This window comes from Anabrus simplex, chromosome 1 (assembly GCF_040414725.1).
Source record: "Anabrus simplex isolate iqAnaSimp1 chromosome 1, ASM4041472v1, whole genome shotgun sequence".
NCBI lineage: Eukaryota > Metazoa > Arthropoda > Insecta > Orthoptera > Tettigoniidae > Anabrus > Anabrus simplex.
This window is the reverse complement of record NC_090265.1, coordinates 108450976-108472631: the sequence shown is the minus strand read 5'-3', so window position 1 is coordinate 108472631 and position 21656 is coordinate 108450976. Positions and strand designations below refer to the sequence as shown.

Below are 21656 nucleotides of genomic sequence, written 5' to 3'. Positions count from 1 at the left end.
GATAGATAGATATGACAACCAGAAAGTGTATATTGTGATTGTATATTAAATTAAATTTAAGATATTTAAATTACCATTATAATCTACGAATGTAAATTAAGTGAAATCCAAATATATCAGTTAAAACTATTTAAAATAATACAAGTTCACATACCCATTATACATTTAAATGTATTTTTAAAACTCAACTACAACACTGAATTTTATTGATATTCAAAGCCATTCATAGTTTATTATTACTTTGCAACATGAGGTTATTTTGTCTAGATATCGCAATTATTCTGAATTATTTTGAACTTTTTGTACCTATGTTAAGGAAATTCTACGCATAATGTTCAAATCTAATAATACGGAACAGTGATATTTAATTTATAAAGTTTTACTTAACATTAAAAGTTCCATTTCATATTGCAATTTTCCGAAACTGATTACTGCATTTAGGCTCGTGTTTACCTCGTAGGTAAGAAATGTTAAGGAAACTTAAAATTAACACAACACTGAGACTTCATACATCATTTCAAACACAGAACTGACATACTGTAAGTAACGTCATTATTTAATTGAAAATAAATGAATCAATGAAAATTGAAAATAAATAAATTAATGAAGATAGAGTATATCAAACGTATTAGGGAAGTGAAGAAGTATTATTACATATTGAAATATATACATTAAAGAATTCACCAATATAAATAAACTGTTATGTAATATTTTTGAGTGTTCAGCAACAAAATTGCAAGATATTTCGTGGACTTGATCTAAAGCAGATTTACCTCGAAAATATCATATAAAATTGAGATTGAAACATAGATGTCATTAAAATTTAGTATATAAAGGAAGATCTCCCAAGTATGCGGAAAAATAAGTTACAGCACTCAAAAATATTTTTTAACATTTCTGAGAGTTAAAAACTTACGTGTTTCGCTGATCGCTAAGCATGAAGCGAAGGAATTTCCTAAACTATAACCACTGATATGCTTACCGTGACGGAGTACGAGGTTATTGTCGGTGAGGGCCGACTGTAGGGCCTGCGAGTCGTATAGAAATCGGATTCGTACACCATGGTGATTGCCTTGCAGTTGCTCCTGTGGGGTGTTCGTTGAGGTGTTGTGTCGCCGTCTGACAGAAACTCTCTGGTCTCACACACTTCTGTGCCCCGCCCGACTCGGTCCCGCTTGCACACGCCCCGTGCTAGCTATTTCTGGACCGTGCGTTGTATGTAATACCTCACAGTCAATGAAATCATGGCACTGAATTGCCAGTATATGTAATGGTATTGCGATACATAACATTTGGCGATGACAATCGGGTATGCGACGCATGCAAATTTTGCTGGAAGAAATTCCTTAAGAAGAAGTCTCTTTGATGAAGACATTGGCCTGAAGGCAAAAGAGATAAGATTTTGCACCAGCAACTCACCACGGCCTTCTCGGTGAATGAAAGAAGTTTTTCATTATAACAGAATAATTCGTCCGAGGTAATTGTGCTGGAATTGTTTTCAACGGACGTAAAACTAGCCAGTAGCCAACTAAGTCCACCCTCTACTAGAGAGAAGTGGAATAAAAAGAGATCTTACATTTTCGAATAATTTAAATAGGGCGACCAGACGTCCCTTATTTTACGAGATTGTCCGTTAATTCTCTAAAGTGTCCCGTTGACCCAGCTTACAATATACGGGACGCATATTGTCCCTTTTTTAAGAACGGTCCCGTATATTTTAAAATACCGTGTTTAAACTTTAGTCCGCCTCTGTGGTGTAGTGGTTAGTGTGATTAGCTGCCACCCCCGGAGGCCCGAGTTCGATTCCCGGCTCTGCCACGAAATTTGAAAAGTGGTACGAGGGCTGGAACAGGGTCCACTCAGCCTCGGGAGTTAAATGAGTAGAGGTGGGTTCTATTCCCACCTCAGCCATCCTGGAAGTGGTTTTCCACTTCTCCTCCCAGGCAAATGCCGGGATGGTACCTAACTTAAGGGCACGGCCGCTTCCTACCCTCTCCCTTGTCTATTCCTTCCAATATTCCCATCCGCCCACAAGGCCTCTGTTCAGCATAGCAGGTGAGGCCTCCTGGGCAAGGTACTGGTCATTATCCCTAGTTGTATCCCCCCGCCCAATACTCACGCTCCAGGACACTGCCCTTGAGGTAGTAGAGGTTGGATCCCTCGCTCAGTCCGAGGGAAAAACCAACCCTGGAGGGTAAACAGATTAAGTAAGTACGCTTAAACTTTATTTATTAAAGAGCTTTGATGTATATTTCTCACTGTGTGAAGTAATTACAGATTGTTCGCTTGGCACTAAATGTAACAAACCAGTGAGACAGGCGTAATTAAATTGCAAAAATGGAAACTTACAATCCTGCATAGTGAACATTATTTTGACATAAATATGTCTTACCGATCTCGGTAGCTGCAGTCGCTTAAGCGCGGTCATTAGTCGGGAACCTCGAATATGGTTTTCCGTGGTTTCCCATTTTCACGCCAGGCAAATACTGGGGTTGTACCTTAATTAAGGGCGCGGCTGCTGTCTTCCCACTCCTAGCCCTTTTCAGTCTCATCGCCACCATAAGACATACCTCTGTCGGGGCGACGTAAGCAACTTGTAAAAATAAAAATATTAATAAATCTTATGGCTGGGGGTCATCGGAAAATTCGTGTAACACGACAAAATGTGTAACGGAAGTGACGTCACATCAGTCGTTAGCGTAGGCCTTGGTCGCCAAAGATACTGTGGCGCCGGATTTGTATAAATAAATGAAAAAGCAAAGTCATCTCCGTACAGGCCATGAAGACCCTGGGAGGGGTGGAAGGTCAAGGCTTCCACTATCCGTAAGCTCGGTACTTGATGGGGGTACAGTGGTTAGATCTACGCCCGGCTGCCTTTGCCCCCGGGAATTAACCTGGTACTCATTTTTTGAGCAGGCTGAGTGAACCTGAGAGCCATCTGCACTTCTGAAAGTGGAAATTTCGTTTCTTAATTTTTCGACTTCCTGACGGGGAATCGAACCTACGTCATTCCGGGTGAACCAAGCACGCCCTTATCGCCCCGACCAGGCAGCCCCTATTTGCGTAAATAGTGTGTTGAAATAGAAAGTGTACCGTCAGTGACATCACATTAGTCGTTACCGTAGGCCTTAGTTCGTTATCAATATTTCAGTTTCATTTATTGAAAAGCATGTTCATGGTCATCAGCTTTTTGCAAAGGGAAAACTTTCTTTTTTTTTTTTTTTTTTTTTTTTGCAACACTTTATGTAATGGAATTGGGCCTCGTCCATTTTTATTATTATTATTATTATTATTAATAATAATAATAATAATTTCACCGAGCTCGATAGCTGCAGTCGCTTAAGTGCGGCCAGTATCCAGTATTCGGGAGATATTAGGTTCGAACCCCACTGTCGGCAGCCCTGAAAATGGTTTTCCGTGGTTTCCATTTTCACACCAGGCAAATGCTGGAGCTGTACCTTAATTAAGGCCACGGCCGCTTCCTTCCCAGTCCTAGACCTTTCCTGTCCCATCGTCGCCATAAGACCTATCTGTGTCGGTGCGACGTAAAAGCAACTAGCAAAAAAAATCTTTCTTTCTTTCTTTTTTTCTTTATTTCTATTTTTCTTAATATGTTTACCCTCCAGGGTTGATTTTTACCTCGGACTCAGCGAGGGATCCCACCTCTACCGCCTCAAGGGCAGTGTCCTGGAGCGTGAGACTTGGACAGAGCCGGGAATGGAACGTAGGTCTCCAGGGAAAGCAATAATCACGCAAACTACTACACCACAGAGGCGGACAATAATACGTATAAAACACAACAGATACAATACGGAAGAGGCGATTGATATTTTTGTACATTTATATAGAATGGATGGCAACAAGTTAACCAAACAGATCTTCAAATATCTTTGGAACAAGAAGTCAACAACAACCTGGATTCATGAAATCAATAAAGATCTGGAAAGAAACAACATAAGAGAAGAAGAAGCAACAGAGAGAGAGAGAGAGATTTAGAAAGAAAGTGTTAAAAATGGAAGTATTCCAAGTTCAGGAGGGAAAGTAAACAGGCTCAAAATGGTGTGAGGAGAGGAAAAGGAAGCACAGTGAATAGATGACAGAATATAGGAGGGAGAAGAAGGAACAACAATGGACGAAGCATTGAAATTGTCACGTGTTCCCTAGAAGACCCTAACGGAGAAATAATAATAATAATAATAATAATGAAAATGAAAATCCACAGCCTTTTTCCAGTCATTTGACCGGGTCAGGGATGCAATGAATGAAGCCCATCTAGCGGCGAGGATAGGAAATGTGCCGGCTGCCGAAGCCTGTCGCACTCCTCTGGGGCAATGATAAATGACTGATAGATGAAATGAAGTGATATTGGAGAGTGTTGCTGGAATGAAAGATGACAAGGGAAACCGGAGTACCCGGAGAAAAACCTGTCCCGCCTCCGCTTTGTCCAGCACAAATCTCACATGGAGTGACCGGGATTTGAACCACGGTATCCAGTGGTGAATAATAATAATAATAATAATAATAATAATAATAATAATAATAATAATAATAATAATAATAATAATAATGTCCGCCTCTGTGAAGCTCTGCCATGAAATTTGAAAAGTGGCACGAGTGCTGGAACGGGGTTCACTCAGCCTCGGGAGGTCAACTGAGTAAAGGTGATTCGATTCCCGTTCGTTTTCCGTGGTTTCCCACTTCTCCTGCAGGCAAATGGTACCTAACTTAAGGCCATGGCCGCTTCCTTCCCTCTTCCTTGACTCTCCCATCCGATTTTCCCATCCCCCCACAAGGACCCTGTCTAGCATTGCAGGTGAGGAGGCCTGGGTGGGGTGCTTGTCCTCCTTCCAGGTTGTATTCCCCGAGCTAAAGTCTCACGCTCCAGGACACTGCCCTTGAGGCGGTAGAAGTCCGAGGGGAGAACTCTGGAAGGTAAAGATTTTAAGAAGGAAGGAAGAACTTGTTTTTTTATAAACAAATTGCACTCATTGTGAGGTCTCTGGCTTGTGTTAAAAATTTCTAATCTTAAATAGACCCTGTGATCAACGGTAATCTGATCACCCTAATTCATACCTCTGAGACCGAAAAATCAATGGCTGGTGGTGGTGGTGGTGGTGGTGGTGATTATTGGTCTAAGAGGAAGTAAATCTGGTCAACCATCCTCTATTATTACTAATCAGAGGGAAAATAGAAGAGGTCTGACACTTCGAAAAATTAACGTACGAACAACAGCAAGGGAAGGGCCACGACGAGCATGATATGAAATTAGGCCTCGCAAACTTAATTCCATCGGAATCGGAAGAGAACAATAGTTGACCAAGCGAGGCTTGGCGCAAGCAAGCACTTCCGAGATTCATTTTAAAAGAACTAGTTTCTACAATCATAGAAGTATATAAATCATTTAAGGTAAATAAGGTTACGAAGAGAAAACAGAAATCTCAAGGAAGGAATATAGACCTAAACCACAATTACCATTAACTTACAGTATTATTCTCTTTATCACCATTTGGGACCATATCATTTTCTCCCCACAATCCAATAGTTTCGGCTATTCTGGTTGTTTTGAAGTTTCACCTTAAGTGGGCCACGCTCCTGAGTGTCTTTCTCTGAGATTTATTTCCACCTCAGTGAACCAGACCCCCACCAGGTTTTCTTGTCCTGAAGGCAGGTAAAGATCCAGTTGGTCATTGTTGCTAGACTCATTCATGTAACGTGTACGCAAAAGATAATCAACCGTCCTTCGCTGTCTTGTCCTGAAAGCAGGTTGCGGTTGCTAGGCTTATACGTGTCACGTGTCTGTAAAAGACAATTATTCTTGCCTGAATTACATAAATTATCTTTCTTATGTAAGTGTAGCCTATAGCCTATTCGTGGTTGAGCCGTTTTCAATATTCACTGTTGTCTTTCTCTGAGCCCAATTTTTTTCTTAGAATCATTATTTCATGGACGTCTTGTACAATTTACTTATTGTTTATATTATTATTATTAATAATATTTACACGTTGCTTTACGTCGCATCTTATGGCGACGATGGGATAGCAAGGGGCTGGGAATAGGAAGTGGCCGTGCCCTTAATTAAGGTACAGCCACAACAATTGCCTGATGTGAAAATGGGAAACCACCGAAGACCATCTTCAGGCCAGCCGACAATGGGGTTCGAACCCACTATCCTGCGTATGCAAGCTCACAGCTGTGAGCTCTTAACTGCATGGCCATCTCGCTCGGATTATTATTATTATTATTATTATTATTATTATTATTATTATTATTATTATTATTATTATTATTATTATTATTATTATTATTATTATTATTATAAGCCGGAGAGACAGAGATGCTGGCTGTTAAGAATCATCTGGCGGCTGTTGTACATTAATGTAAGAGTGTGGACTCAACATTGATTGGTGTAATAGCCTAAGATGAGTAGAGTATATATGTATTATATGTAGTTTCTATTAAAGCAGGGGCATCTTTGTCTTTGAAAGTCGTTAATAGAGTGGAAAAAAATGGTTTACACTAGTCTATATTTAACCTCAGCAAGAAGGATAGAGCGGTTAGCTCTATGCACGATTTCTTCTTCCCCAGGAATTGATGATATTCCTTTCTGTCGTAGACTGAATGAACCATAGCACCATATTTCCCTTCAAAGAAATTTTGTTTCTGAATTTCTCGTCTTCCTGACAATAAACGAACTTTCACCCCTCCAGCTGAACCAAGGACGGCTTCCACATCTCGACCCAGTATGCATGTGCTGTTTTTTCTTTCTGCGTCGCACCGAATCAGACGAGTCTTAAAGCGCAGATGGGACGGGAACGGCTAGAACTGTGCAGGAAGCTACCATGGCCTTAATTTAGGTAAGTTACATGCTTGTCTAGCCGGCCCCGCGGTGTAGGGGTAGCGTGCCTGCCTCTTACCCGGAGGCCCCGAGTTCGATTCCCAGCCAGATCAGGGAATTTTACCTGCATCTAAGAGCTGGTTCGAGGTCCACTCAGCCTACATGATTACAATTGAGGAGCTATCTGACGGTGAGATAGCGACCCCGGTCTATAAAGCAAAAAATAACGGCTGTGACGACCCTTCGTGCTGACCACACGACACCTCGTAATCTGTAAGCTTTTGGGCTGAGCAGCGGTCGCTTGGTAGGCCATGGTCCTTCGGGGCTGGTGCGCCATGGGGTTTGGTTTGGTTTACATGCCTGTCTGTCGTGAGAATGGCAAACCACGGTAGACCATCTTCAGAGCTGCCTATGGTAGGGCTCGAGTCCATTATATCCAAATGCAAGTTAACAGCAACGCGGATTGAACAGCACAACCAACTCTGCTCGGTCTGTGTGGTATGTATCCAAATTTCTTATAATCAGAAATAACTCCAGTGGCAATATTCACTTGGAATATTTATGGCAAGTGTACCTTGCTTATCGTAACAGCCCTCCGGTGCTGGCTGGCCTTATAACTGAACTAGCGCCCAGCTGCTACTTGGAATCCGGCCGAGGACATGGGTGTGTGTGTTGTCATTAGTTTCATGTCTAATATGATAAATATATGAAACTCTTAACGTGAGCAAACAGGGAAACTTAAATGTAGACCATTTGCTGGCTGAGTGGATATAGGCCTGACTGCCAAACTTTACAAAATAAATATTGTAATACATTTCTGTTATGAATAAGTGTTATACGTCAACCAATATAAGTCTGGATATGATAGTTAAGTTACATCACCAACGTCTTCTCACCACGGTGACAGCTGTTCAAATCCCGGTCAGAGTATATGCGACTTTCGAAATGAAATTGTTCGGATTTCACGTAATGTCCCTTGGTATGATGACGACATCGATAATCGTATAAATTAAGAGGCTTGCTTTCTTTTTAAATATATCTCGATATATACACATCTGCCCATTTACATTAATAATCTTTATTTCTTCTTTCTTTTTTAATAATTTTACGCTCCAGGGTTGGTTTTTCCCTCGGACTCAGTGAGGGGAGAGGTCACACATCTACCGCCACAAGGGCAGTGTCCGGGAGCCTGAGACTTTGGGTCGGGCATACAACTGGGAAGGAGGATCAGTACCTCGCCCAGGTGGCCTCACCTACTATGCTGAACAGGGCCTTGTGGAGGATGGGAAAATTGGAAGAGATCGACAAGGAAGAGGGAAAGAAATAGCCATGGCCTTATGCTAGGTACCATACCGGCATTTGCCTGGAAGAGAAGTGGGAAACCACGGAAAACCACTTCGAGGATGACTGAGGCGGGAATCAAAAACCCCTCTACTCAGTTGATTTCCCGAGGCTGAGTGGACCCCGTTCCAGTTCTCCTACCACTTTTTAAATTTCGTAGCAGAGCCGGGAATCGAACCCGGGCTTCTGTGGATGCCAGCTAATCACACTAACCACTACACCACAGAGGTGGCACACAACAACAACAACAACAATAATAATAATAATAATAATAATAATAATAATAATAATAATAATAATAATAATAATAATAATAATAATGGAAGACCAAGTCACCATGTTGGATGGAAGTAAACAAAGTTCTACAAGAACTGAGAGGAACAGAAAGAGAGAAAAAGATTGGACATCTTTTTTTTTGCTAGTTGCTTTACGTCGCACCGACACAGATAGGTCTTATGGCGACGATGGGATAGGAAAGGCCTAGGAGTTGGAAGGAAGCGGTCGTGGCCTTAAGTAAGGCACAGCCCCAGCATTTTCCTGGTGTGAAAATGGGAAACCACAGAAAACCATCTTCAGGGCTGCCGACAGTGGGATTCGAACCCACTATCTCCTGGATGCAAGCTCACAGCCGCGCGCCTCTGCGCGCACAACCAACTCGCCCGGTGGGGCATCTTTTAGGAGAATACTTAAACAAAAGAGGTTCCAGGACAGGCCACCAAGAAGGAAGACATGTACCCCCTAGGCAACAGAGAGAGAGGAAAGACACAGCCAGACGATGCGCATTTAGTGGGCAAACATCAAAACCCACTCCAAACGCAATAGTTGAATATCGTGGTCCTTAGTCGGCCGATACGAAAAAACACCAATAATAATAATAATAATAATAATAATAATAATAATAATAATAATAATAATAATAATAATAATAATAATAATAATAATAATAATAATTGAACTCAACTTGTCCGAGAAAGCAGCTCTCTCCCCGAGAGTAAACTCGCTGGAACTGGCCTATCGAATGACTCTAAACTTCTATAACTGTCGGCAGCCCTGAAGACGGTTTTCCGTGTTTTCCCATTTTCACACCAGGCAAATGCTGGGGCTGTACCTTAATTAAGGCCACGTCCGCTTCCTTCCAACGCCTAGGCCTTTCCTATCCCATCGTCGCCATAAGACCTATCTGTGTCGGTGCGACGTAAAGCCCCTAGCAAAAAAAAAAAATCTTCTATAACAAGTTCTATTTGTCTCGAAATCTGAAACTGAAACACTGCACAACAGCCATCCTCCTCAAAGCCCTATATGTCATCGAATGCACGTCACTAAATAGAAAAAGTCAGATAGAGGATAATTTTCAGAAAGATCGTAGACCCGACACTGGAGAATGGGGAATACCGGAGTTGTCACAATTCGTAGCTCTTCTTCCATATGGAGATGCTCTCTAACTGTGCCAGTTTTCTAGGGGCATGCGGCAAGATTGTCTCCCAGCACACTGGCCAACTGCCTATCCACCTTCTAGGGAAACAAGGAAGTCCGTACCGTGAGAAGGAAATAAAAGAACTGGAGCTGATAACCTAACAAACCGACACACTGTGAGACAGATCCTGAAAAAGACAGTGATTTTCAGGAAAAAACCACTGAATACGAAAGAAAAGAAATGAGTTTCATCGGGAGAATATGTGACAATACCGGTCAAAGAACAAAGTCCAGCGGTTGATCAAACCTGGTCCTATTTAGGCTTATTCCAAAGCAGAAGAATAGTGTCAGAAGTGTTTACGTTCCATCTGAGGTCTAACAATGAGTTATATGCAAATATACAATATTCATCCACCACAGTGCGAAAGAGGAGGCTGATCTTTTACGAGTACTTGAAGGGAATGGACCAGAAAAGATTCGAATACAAGATACTTGCAATTCAGGAGAAATGGGAAACCCGTTGCTGCTGGCTGAGAGGTGCACAAAGATCTACAGGAAGGAAACATAATACCAACTGAAATACAAGACAGGTTGTTTTTAGACCCACACCACCACCACGGCACTTAACGCCCTTGAAAGGGCCTTGGCCTGCCCAGCGACCGCTGCTCAGCCCGAGAGAGAAAAATCCCTGACCTGGCCGGGAATCGAACCCGGGGCCTCCGCGCGAGAGCCAGGCACACTACCCCTACACCACGGGGCAGGCGTTTATAGAAAGGAAGATGCGAATTTGAGGGAAAATCCTGGAAGATCTGCAAAATCGCTGAACATATCAGAGGAGGGGCCAAAAGTTGAAAAATCTCTAGCAGAAATGTAAAGAAAAAAGGTGTAAGCCTAAGTTCAAACCGAGCAGGTGGCTGCGCAGTTTGGTCACCTAACTATCAGCTTACATTCTGAAAATAGTGGGTTCGAACCACACTGTCGGCAGTCCTGAAGATGCTTTTCCGTGGTTGTACCTTAATTAAAGCCACGGTCGCTTCCTTTCCACTCCTAGCCCTTTCCTATCCTATCGTCGCCATAAAACATCTCTGTGTCGGTGCGACGTAAATTGTAAAAAAGAAGATGCCTAAGCTCAAGAAAAATCCTGTAATAATACACTGGCGGAAAGAATATCCAAACACCATGAAATAAGGAATGTAGAATACGGAAATTATTGCAATATATTTGTCGAGGTAACATATTTAATTGTTTAAAGGTACAAAACTACAGGCTAATATCCGCGCGAGAAAAGCCATCGCAAATGTGCCATTCAGGTACAACAATAACCGGTGGAATAGCCTGAATGTTGATTGCATATATGCAATCGTGCGCGCATTGTGTTGTACAGGTGCCGGATGTCAGCTTGTAGGATGGAGTTCCATGCCTGTTTGCACTTGGTCGGTCAATGCAGGGACGGTTAATGCCGGGTGTGGATGACGCTGGAGTTGTCGTCCAATGATGTACCATACGTGCTCGATTGGGGACAGATCGGTGATCGAGCAGGCCAAGGCAACATGTCGACACTCTGCAGAGTACGTTGGGTTATAACAGCGGCATGGGAGCGAGCATTATCCTGTTGGAAAACACCCCCGTGAATTCTGTTCATGCATGGCAGCACAACAGGTTGAATCATCCAACAGACGTACACATCTGCAATGAGGGTACGTGGGATAACCACGAGAGTGCTCCTGCTGTCATAGGAAATTGATCCGCAGACCAGAACTCCCGGTGTAGGTCCAGTGTGTCGACGCCGCAGACAGGTGAAATACAGGTGCTCACTTGGTCTCCTTCTAACCAACACACAGCCATCACTGGCACCAAGGCAGAACTGGCTTTCATTGGAAAATGCAACGGACATCCACTCCATCCTCCAATGAGCTCTCGCTTGACACCACTGAAGTCGCAGACGGCGGTGATTTGTGGTAAGTGGAATGCACACTTCAGGGCGTCTGGCTCGGAGCTGTCCTTCAAGCAACCGATTTCGAACAGTTCGTTGCGTCACTGTGGTGCCAACTGTCGCTCGAATTGCTGCTGCAGACGCAGTCCACTGCGCCGCAGTCATACTCCGAATACAGGGGTCCTCCCTCTCGGCAATGCCATGGAGACGTCCGGAGCTCGATCTTCTTGTGAGCGTACTTTCTCGTGACCACTGCTGCCAGCACGCAGGCACAGTGGAGACATTCCTGCCAAGTCGTTCTGCAGTAGCATGGAAGGAATATCCACCTTCACGTAGCCCTAATAAACGGCCTCGTTCAACCGCAGTGAGCTGTTGATACTGGCCTCTTTGTCGTCGTAAAGACATTCTCGACCCACCCACTGTCACCCCGTCCTATCTCACAGGTAACTAACGCTTCCGCACAGTACAGCCCGTATTTATAGCAAACCTGATGTGGAACGTCATGGAGCCGCTACTAGCGCAACGCTAATGCGATTTGCGAGAAATTTGAATCAATGTCATCTTTCAGATGTTTGAAATCGCCCACCAACGTTCGTTAGTCTAGCACAACCCCTTTTTGGTGTATGGAGTTTTTTCCGCCAGTGGATTAATAATAATGTCTGAGTTTTCACTGATGAGGTTTTCCGTTCAGAGGGTCCTCGGTATCTGGCCCGATCGGGGACTTTAACTGTTTCTGGACTCAAAAAACGGTTGCTTGTGTTCACCAATGTACATTCCTCCTCATAACTACACAGCACGCTGCCAACCACCACACAGAATTGTGAATCCTTCCACATAGGACTGGCGTCACGAAGGGCATCCAGCCGTAAACAGGGCCAAGTCAACATGTGTGACGCAGTTCGCAACCTGGGACCTCACTAGGATGTGGGAAAAGCAGCGGAAGAAACAGAAGAAGAAGAAGAAGAAGAAGATATTGGCCGAAAAATCAAACACAACACCACATTCAAAACTGTACACTTCTTGAGACATACTGAAATATAATTGCTGAAATTAAATAGTTCTTTTTTGCTATTTGCTTTACGTCGCACTGACACACATAGGTCTTATGGCGACGATGGGATAGAAAAGGCCTAGGAGTGGGAAGGAATCGGCCGTGGCCTTAATTAAAGTACATCCCCAGCATTTGTTTGGTGTGAAAATGGTGAAACCATACCACCCACGCCATTGCCCCATAGAACCATGCGACAGCATCATTGTCCACAAAATTTCGGGCTACCACCGTATAGCACCATACGCCAAGGCGTTCGATGGTATAGGACCTTTTAAGTCTACAGTCGAACGCCACCTCATCTAGATGAATATATTTAAAACAATATGTAGACCACTCACAAGTCTCTCCGTAATTCAAGAATACATGCAATTTACATTACTAACCTAACTTATATGATCTACATATTACATAACCGTGCATTTATTTGGATAATATTTAGATTTTATGTACTTATAGTCGTGTCGAGAAATCCATGGATTGGGCTCGGGAAGGCCATTATCGTCGTTTAGCCTCTCATGGTGCTGACGTGGATCACAGGTTCGAATCCTCTTCTTCACCATAACAAGTCTAATGACGTTGAATTAAGTTGCGCCATTCACAAATACAATTTTCGAAAGTGTAACACAGTTCTTGCGGTCACGTTAGCTAACAATTTCAAACACTTTTAGTACTTTAAGTTTATCTATAACTTGTACAAAGTTTTTCACACCGCGTATTGGCAAAATGTATATTAGCATTCCCGAATACAGCTAAGGCCAGAACACCAGCGGACCGTGTGTCTGCCTTCAATCTTTCGCGTCGAGTGAATGTTTTCTCAACATAGCGGCCCCTTATATAATTTCACCCCTACACAAACAATAGACGGCGATCAGTCCCCACCACATTTTTGCATATCAGTTATTCTACGGGTTGTGTGACATCGGTAATGCGCTCAAATGTGTGACTCAGACTTTTAAATAATCTAGTTATGTGAGGAAAACGCATCGATCGGCGGTTTATCTGAAATTTATTATCAAAATGATACCTTTTCGGGGATCCCCATCCGGAGTCTGCGTATTTAGTTGGCGTGGGTATGCTACTGGTACTTATATAATCATATGTGGCGTAATTTTCCACACGTTAAAATTGTGTAAACAATTAAAATTTTGGCAGAGGTCTATTAGGGAAACATATGACATGCGGAGGTTTCCCTTACAAATTATAATGCACATCTCGAAATCTTACAATACAAATCAAGCTTGCACGTTCGCATGGCCGTGTTTCGGCCATTTTTAGTGGGCGGAGTTATTACTATAGATTTTCTATCCTTGTCATTTTTCATAGCTCGCCCTCTTTCTGGGGATTCTTCCAGGGGCCTGTTCCACGAACGAACTTTCCAACTTTTGACTTTACACTTTGCACTTTTTAGTTCATATTTTGTTCCACCATCACCTTTCAGATTTAGCTTCCAAAGTGAAAAGTTAGGAATCTTTTCACTTTTCAAGCCTGTTATGTTCCTCCATTGGTACAGAAACGCAAAGTGCAAAGAAATGAAGTGAAAAGTTTTCATAAATCTTGCAAAGAGATGATTCCCTTTTCATATGTTAATTAACAAGTATGTACAGTAGTTTCTCGGCGTAGAATTTGGTTTATTGATATAAACACGTCACGACGTGAGCTTTTGTTAGCATCAAGTGAGGACAGTGATGAAGAATCCAATAAGATAACGTACAAAGACAGGATTAATTTTCATAACGGCTGGGCTGAGTGGCTCAGACGGTTGAGGCGCTGGCCTTCTGACACCAACTTGGCAGGTTCGATCCTGGCTCAGTCCGGTGGTATTTGAAGGTCAAATACGCCTGCCTCGTGTCGGTAGATTTACTGGCACGTAAAAGAACTCCTGCGGGACTATATTCCGGCACCTAGGCGACTCCGAAAACCGTAAAAGAGTAGTTAGTGGGACGTAAAGCAAATAACATTAAATTATTAATTAAATTTTCATAACCTCACTTCGACGTAATTTCGCGAGTGATTTCGTATTACCCCAACACAGGCTGGCTATATTCTTGAAATGATCGATCATTTATTGAAATATGCAACAAAATGAAGTCAATTCCTTTCCGAAAAAGAACAAATTCTTGTATGCTTACAGTGGTTAGTAAATGGTGCCCAGCTGCACGGTGTAGCAGAAATGCATGGGACATCAAAATCAATTATTTGCAGAACTGTTACCAAAGTCGTAGATGTTATAAACGATCTGCATAAAATGATGTATTGTGAGAGATTCGTAAAAACCAATCGTATTGATGCATTAGTTGAAGTCTAACAATAACGTGATAGTACGAAAATTTCGGTTTTTAGAAAGAGAGTGCAGAAGAATAGATTTTCTTTTATGATCAAATGGCGGAGGAATAGGGATCCCTAGAAGTCTCATGCATTTCTATATCAAGAAATCAACAGCTATACGCACTCTTAAAATATTAATCCACTAGCTCCCATAAAATATTTTTAGCATAGGCCTACGGAGAACAAGTATTTCTAGTTGACGCTCATGGGTGACCTGCGCGTCTATGTATATGTAGCCCAGTGTCGGCACATAGTCTACTGCCAGGCTGTGTGGATCACACGGTTGAGGAGCTGCCCTTCTGACCCCAACTTGGCAGATTCAATCCTGGCTCAGTCTGGTGGTATTTGAAGGTGCTCAGATACGTCAGCCTCGTGTCGGTAGATCTACTGGCACGTAAAATAACTCCTGCGGGATAAAATTCCAGCACCTCGACGTCTCAGAAAACTGTCAAAAACTAGTTAGTGGGACGTAATTATACACAGTCTACTCCTGACGCTCTTCGTCTCAAAAATCAGGAAGTGTACGAAGAAGTTCACTGCATCGCCGATGGAGACAGCACTCGCAGGATTGATATTAAATCGATCGATAGATGGAGAAATGAAGCAGAAATTGTTGATCCAACGATACGCTTTGAATCTTCAGTCTCTCAGCCGACTGATCAATCAATCAATCAATCAATCAATCAATCAATCAATCAATCAATCAATCAATCAATCAATCACTACTGATCTGCATTTAGAGCAGTCGCCCAGCTGGCAGATTCCCTATCTGTTGTTTTCCTAGCCTTTTCTTAAATGATTGCAAAGAAATTGGAAATTTATTGAACATCTCCCTTGGCAAGTTATTCTAATCCCTAACTACCCTTCTTATAAACGAATATTTGCCCCACTTTGTCCTCTTGAATTCCAACTGTATCTTCATATTGTGATCTTTCCTACTTTTAAAGACACCACTCAAACTTATTCGTCTGCTGATGTCATTCCACGCCATCTCTCCATTGACAACTCGGAACATACCACTTAGTCGAGCAGCTCGTCTCCTTTCTCCCAAGTCTTCCCAGCCCAAACTTGGACAATGAGAAAATATATATCAACCTACCATCCCTTTCTTCCTTGAGACTTATAACCTTTGGAATAAAACAGTGCGTGGACTCTTCTTTGGCGCGAGGGTAGCTATTCCCAAATCTTTCGTGGCATGGCGACAGAAAGATTAACTGTCTAGAAATCTGCAAGAAAAGATAGTCGTCTTTATAATCAAATACTCCGTCTCCATTCTTCGAAACCATCCATATGGTGTTCATAGCATTTTGCATGGTTAATTATAACCTATGCTATTTTTTATGATTTGGTTTATTTATTTAGAAATGTATCATTTTTTTTAATTTTCTACTGTTTAGCCTATTATTCTGTGTATTTTGGCAAACCTAGAATGTCCTGGCTTGGATTAAATAAATAATAAATCAAGGGATCTGCTGAAGACTTAACGTCTCCATCCGACAGAACAATGAACATCAACAGTGTCAAATGTCCTCACTCCATATGAATTCCGCGAAGAGATTTGGAACTGAGCCTTGAATTTCGGCACGCAATCTAGTGATTAGAAATTGTATACCACTACTTATCCGATGCTAACATTCTGACGGTGATCCTTCTTTCCTTTTCACCAACGGGACTCGAACCAGTTAACTGCAGCATTTGACTACAGAGATTTGACGGGTTAACAATCATGGCCACCAGGCGGGCTAAAACTAATGGTAGTTGAAGGAATATTAAACATTCAGCATTATTAACCCAATAGTGCTCTCCAATACCATTTGGTCTCTTCGAGAAGATCAGATGTTCCTCACCAGGTTGTGAGAAGCAAAAAAGAAAAAAAAAAGAAAAGAAAAGAAACCAGCTGAGGTCCAGTATTTACAACTCCACGCTCCTGAGTTGAGAGTCCCGGTAGAGACTCAGACAATTTTCATCTAATATAACATAGGTGAAGTTTGCTTAGAAATACTGTTGGCCGTGCGGTCAGGGTCGCGCAGCTGTGAGCTTGCATCCAGGAGATAGTGGATTCGAACCCCACTGTTGGCAGCCCTAAAGATGGTTTTCCGTGGTTTCTCATTGTGACCGTATCGGTCATATACATATGTTTTTAATAATTTAGACGATGAAAACTTTTGTCAAGCTCCCTTGTCCATATTACAGTAAAGTTGCATTAGGTTGCATCAGTTTGCACAATTCCTCCGACTTGGTGGTGTAAAAACGAGTTCGTCATAGATGAGGGGCCTGTTCCACGAACGATCTTTGCAACTTTTCAACTTTGCACTTTTCACTTTTCAATTCTTGCAAAGTGCAAAGTCTTTCTGTTCCACCATGAACTAGGCTGTACTTTTCAATTTCTTCGCAAAGTGAAAAGTCTTTGCGAATGAGTGATCCGATCGAGTTTATTCCATGAGCAAACTGGATAGGCCTAATATTCTATGATTTTAATGCTTTACTTTTCACGGCGAACTTGGCGGTATAATTGTCGTACCGTTAAAGTTTTCATCACGGAAAAGAAAGGTTATTACAAGAAGCTGGCTGTGCTGGAAGTTGTCAAGGAGAAACGTGACATCCTTTTTGGCAACTTTAAAAATAACCTCTCAAATGATGACACACATCAGTGTTAACGAGAGTACCGTCAACACATCCACATACAGAAGGAAATTCACCCTTCATTAGAAATTCCGTCGCTATATTAAGTGGGTTATCAGGCCAACATGCTGTTAGGAAATATTACATTTACTAACTTATATCAAATATCTGACAGATAATAATTTCCATTTTAGAAATTCAATTGTATTCAAATAGGCTAAACCAGTTTTTCATAAAATTAGTATGCACATAATAAAGCGTTTTACATGTTATCAATTAAAGTGCATTCTATAAAATTGCATTTCCATTCCATAGACATACCTAGCAATGTGAATAGATTGAGCTGCTAATTCATGCATTTCTATAACACGCATTTGGATGTAAATAACGTTACGGAGGATTGGATTTACCCACAAACGTACTAGATTTTATGCATCATAAAAATACACTGTATATATAGCATTTGAACAACAATATTGCAAATGTATTCCTGAGCCTTGTGATTTTTCTACCTGGCACAGTAGCAAAGTCAACAGTAACTTAGAAAACAAAATACCGTGCAGTTGACATACTTTGTCCTTGTGGCAGCCTCCGCATGGGGGAAGTATGTAATAAATAAATAAATAAATAAATAAATAAATAAATAAATAAATAAATAAATAAATAAATAAATAAATACTCTGTGCTGCACGTTTTCAGCCCATTTATGTTACCAGTTGTTACCAGTTACCAGTTAATCCACGCTGAAAATGTACGAAAAAGGATTATTAATATTATTTAATCTGTTTACCGTTCAGGGTTGGTTTTTCCCTCGAACTCAGCGAGGAATCCCGCCTCTACCACCTCAAGGGAACAGTGTCCTGGAGACATTTGATCGGGGATATAACTGGGAAGGAGAACCAGTACCTCGCCCAGGTGGCATTACCAGCTATGCTGAACAGGGGCCTTGTGGGGGTAGGAAGATTGGAAAGGAAGGAAAAGGGAAGGAAGCGATCATGGTCTCAAGTTATGTACCATCCCGGCATTTTCCTGGAGAAGGAATGGGAAACCACGGAAAACCTCTTCGAAGATGGCTGAGGCGAGAATCGTACACCCTCTACTAAGCTGACCTCCCGAGGTTCAGTGAAACCCGTTCCAGTCTTCGTAAAACTTTTTAAATTTCGTAGCAGAGCCGATAATCGAACCCGGGCCTCCAGTGGTGGTAGCTAATCACACTGGCCACTACACCACAGAAGCGGACACGAAAAAGGATAAGGATCTAAGCTTTCCGACATCCCAGTTATTACAGCAGTGTCAATGTGAGAAGCTCTGTGTGCCTCCGTGGCTCAGGCGGCAGTGCGCTGGCCTCTCACCGCTGGGTTCCGTGGTTCATATCCCGGCCACTATATATGAGATTTGTGCTGAACAACGAGGAGGCGGGACAGGATTTTCTCCGGGTAGTCCGGTTTTCGCTGTCATCTTTCATTCCAGAAACACTCTCCTAGATCATTTAATTTCATTTGTCAATCATTAATCATTGCCCCAGAGGAGAGCGGCAGGCTTCGACAGCCGGCATAATAACTATCCTCGCCACTAGATAGGGCTTAATTTATTCCACTTCTGACCCGCGACCGAGCTCGATAGCTGCAGTCGCTTAAGTGCGCCCAGTATCCAGTATTCGTGAGATAGTGGGTTCGAACACCACTGTCGGCAGCCCTGAAGATGGTTTTCCGTGGTTTTCCATTTCCACACCAGGCAAATGCTGGGGCTGTACCTTAATTAAGACCACGGCCGCTTCCTTCCCACTCCTAGCCCCTCCCTGTCCCATCGTCGCCATAAGACCTATCTGTGTCGGTGCGACGTAAAGCAACTAGCAAAAAAAAATGACTGGAAACAAGCTGTGGATTTTCATTTTCACTGCGTGCAGGAATGTGGTTTTCTAGGCCTTCAACTGAGGAGTTATCTGATACGATAGGCCGTGGAAACGGTCAAGGCAGCCAAGAAATATGGCTGAGAATGTCGTCACGCTGACCACGTGGAATTTCAGTATCTCCAGGCCATCTGACAGGGCAGCAGTCGTCTTGGCAGCCCAAGGTACTAACGGGTTGTTGGGTAATAAAAATTTACAATTTACAATCCCTTCAATTGTTTTCCCATACGAGTTCTTCAACGTGTCGGTAGCCAAGGACACGCAATTGAAATTGTCGCGATAAAACCCTCTTAAATGATATTGACCTCAGATGGACTCGAACCTATTCTCTTCGGAATAGAACAATGACTAAGCAACTGTACCACTGAGGTGTGCCTCACTTCGTCACTATCTAACGTTGCATCTTAGGGCATCACTACCGCTGTATAAAGGAGTTGAAACTGTGAGTAGAAACTGTGTTCGTAAGAGCTCTTTTTCCTAACCTTACCTAATACCATACGTAAGTTGTTTTCCTTAAACTGTCAACATACTGTAACAAATTGGCAATATGCATATCCATCAAAACCATTATCTCTGATTTAAATAGGACGACGCTGCTCGATGATTACTCATCCCCTATAAACCTGCCAATAGCTCAAGTTGCCACAGCCCATGCGCCTAATATTAAAGTGGGTCACACCATTTAGTAATCCTTTCGTAGAATGCTACAGACGAGATTGAACTGCATCGTTGTGTTCAATTTTTTCGTAGACAAAAACGGATAATGTACAGTTACACATCCCTTTTCTTCGTAAATTAAGATAGGTTACTTTTCAGTATTCAAATTGCGGTGTGCTAACCACATGACTTTTGTAATTTTCTGAGCTTGCGGGTATTAGATTTATGTATAATTAGAAGAATCTTTTTCTTTGTTTCTTTCTTAATCCCCCTGTGGGTGGGGGCGGGAGAATACATCCACGGTATCCCCTGCCTGTTGTACGAGGCGACTAAAAGGGGCCCCAGGGGCTCTGAACTTTGGAGCGTGGGTTGGCGACCACGGGGCCCTCAGCTGAGTCCTGGCATTGCTTCCACTTACTTATGTCAGGCTCCTCACTTTCATCTATCCTATCCGACCTATCTTGGCCAACTCTTGTTCTTTTCCGACCCCGACGCTATTAGGTTTGCGAGGGCTAGGGAGTCTTTCATTTTCACGCCCTTCGTGGCCCTTGTCTTCCTTTGGCCGATATCTTCATTTTTCGAAGTGTCGGATCCCTTCCATTTTTTCTCTCTGATTAGTGTTATATAGAGGATGGTTGCCTAGTTGTACTTCCTCTTAAAACAATAATCGCCACCACCACTTTCTTTCTTAAACCGTTTACACTCCAGGGTAGGTTTTTCCCTCGGACTCCGCAAGAGATCCCACCTCTACCACCACAAGGGCAGTGTCCTCGAACGTGAGACATTGGGTCGGGGATACAACTACGTAGAAGGACCAGCACCTCGCCGAGGTGGCCTCACCTACTATGCTGAACAGGGGCCTTGTGGGGGGAAGAGATTGGAAGGGATATTCAGGGAAGAGGGAAGGAAGCGGCCGTTGACTTAAGTTAGGTACCGTTCCGGCATGTGACTGGAGGAGAAGTGGGAAACCACGGAGAATGGCTGAGATGGGAATCGAACCCCCTCTACTCAGATGACCTCCTGAGGCTGAGTAGACCCCGTTCCAATCCTCTACCGCGTTTCAAATTTCGTAGCGGAGCCAGGAATCGAACCAGGGACTCCAGTGGTGGCAGCTAATCACACTGATCACTACACCACAGAGGCGGACAATTAGAAGTCTACAATTTTTAATAGTTTTCTTACGTAAAGGGCAGCTGAGCCGTGGCTCATATAGGTATAATACATAGGCCTATCAGGGTGTAGCCTCCGTGGCTCAGGCGGCAGCGCGTCGGCCTCTCACCGCTGGGTTGCGTGGTTCAAATCCCGGTCACTCAATGTAATATTTGTGTTGGACAAAGTGGAGGCAGAACAGGTTGTTCTCCGGGTACTCCGGTATTCCCTGTCAACTTTCATTCCAGCAACACTCTCCACTATCATTCCATTTCATCTGTCAGTCAATAATCATTGTCGCAGAGGAGTGCAATAGGCTTCGGCAGCGGGCACAATTCCTATCCTCGCCGCAACATGGGGGCTTCATTCATTCCATTCATTCCATTCCTGACCCGGTCACTGACTGGAAAAAAAAAGGTTG

At 42.8% G+C, this 21656-nt stretch overlaps 2 protein-coding genes across 9 annotated transcripts in view; one reads left to right on the top strand and one right to left on the bottom strand.

Moving 5' to 3' along the window:
* Nucleotides 1–1141, bottom strand: part of LOC136884418 (axoneme-associated protein mst101(1)) — a 119245-nt gene extending 118104 nt beyond the window's left edge. For 4 of the 6 annotated variants that reach the window (XM_067156565.2, XM_067156581.2, XM_067156606.2 and 1 more), the window contains exon 1: nt 983–1141. In XM_067156565.2, coding sequence (XP_067012666.2) covers nt 983–1063 — 81 coding nt within the window. In that variant the 5' untranslated portion in view covers nt 1064–1141. The remainder of the gene's footprint in view (nt 1–982) is intronic. The other 2 variants (XM_067156590.2, XM_067156614.2) reach the window with 1 other exon arrangement.
* The window catches only part of LOC136884448 (uncharacterized), a 115826-nt gene that overhangs the window by 61238 nt on the left and 32932 nt on the right, over nt 1–21656 (top strand). The window contains exon 1 of one of the 3 annotated variants that reach the window (XM_067156651.2): nt 6816–6854. The exons of the other annotated variants lie outside the window; for them this stretch is intronic. The gene's annotated coding sequence lies outside the window, so the exon portion shown is untranslated. Of the gene's footprint in view, nt 1–6815; nt 6855–21656 lie in introns of those variants that run through there. 3 annotated transcript variants of the gene reach the window in all.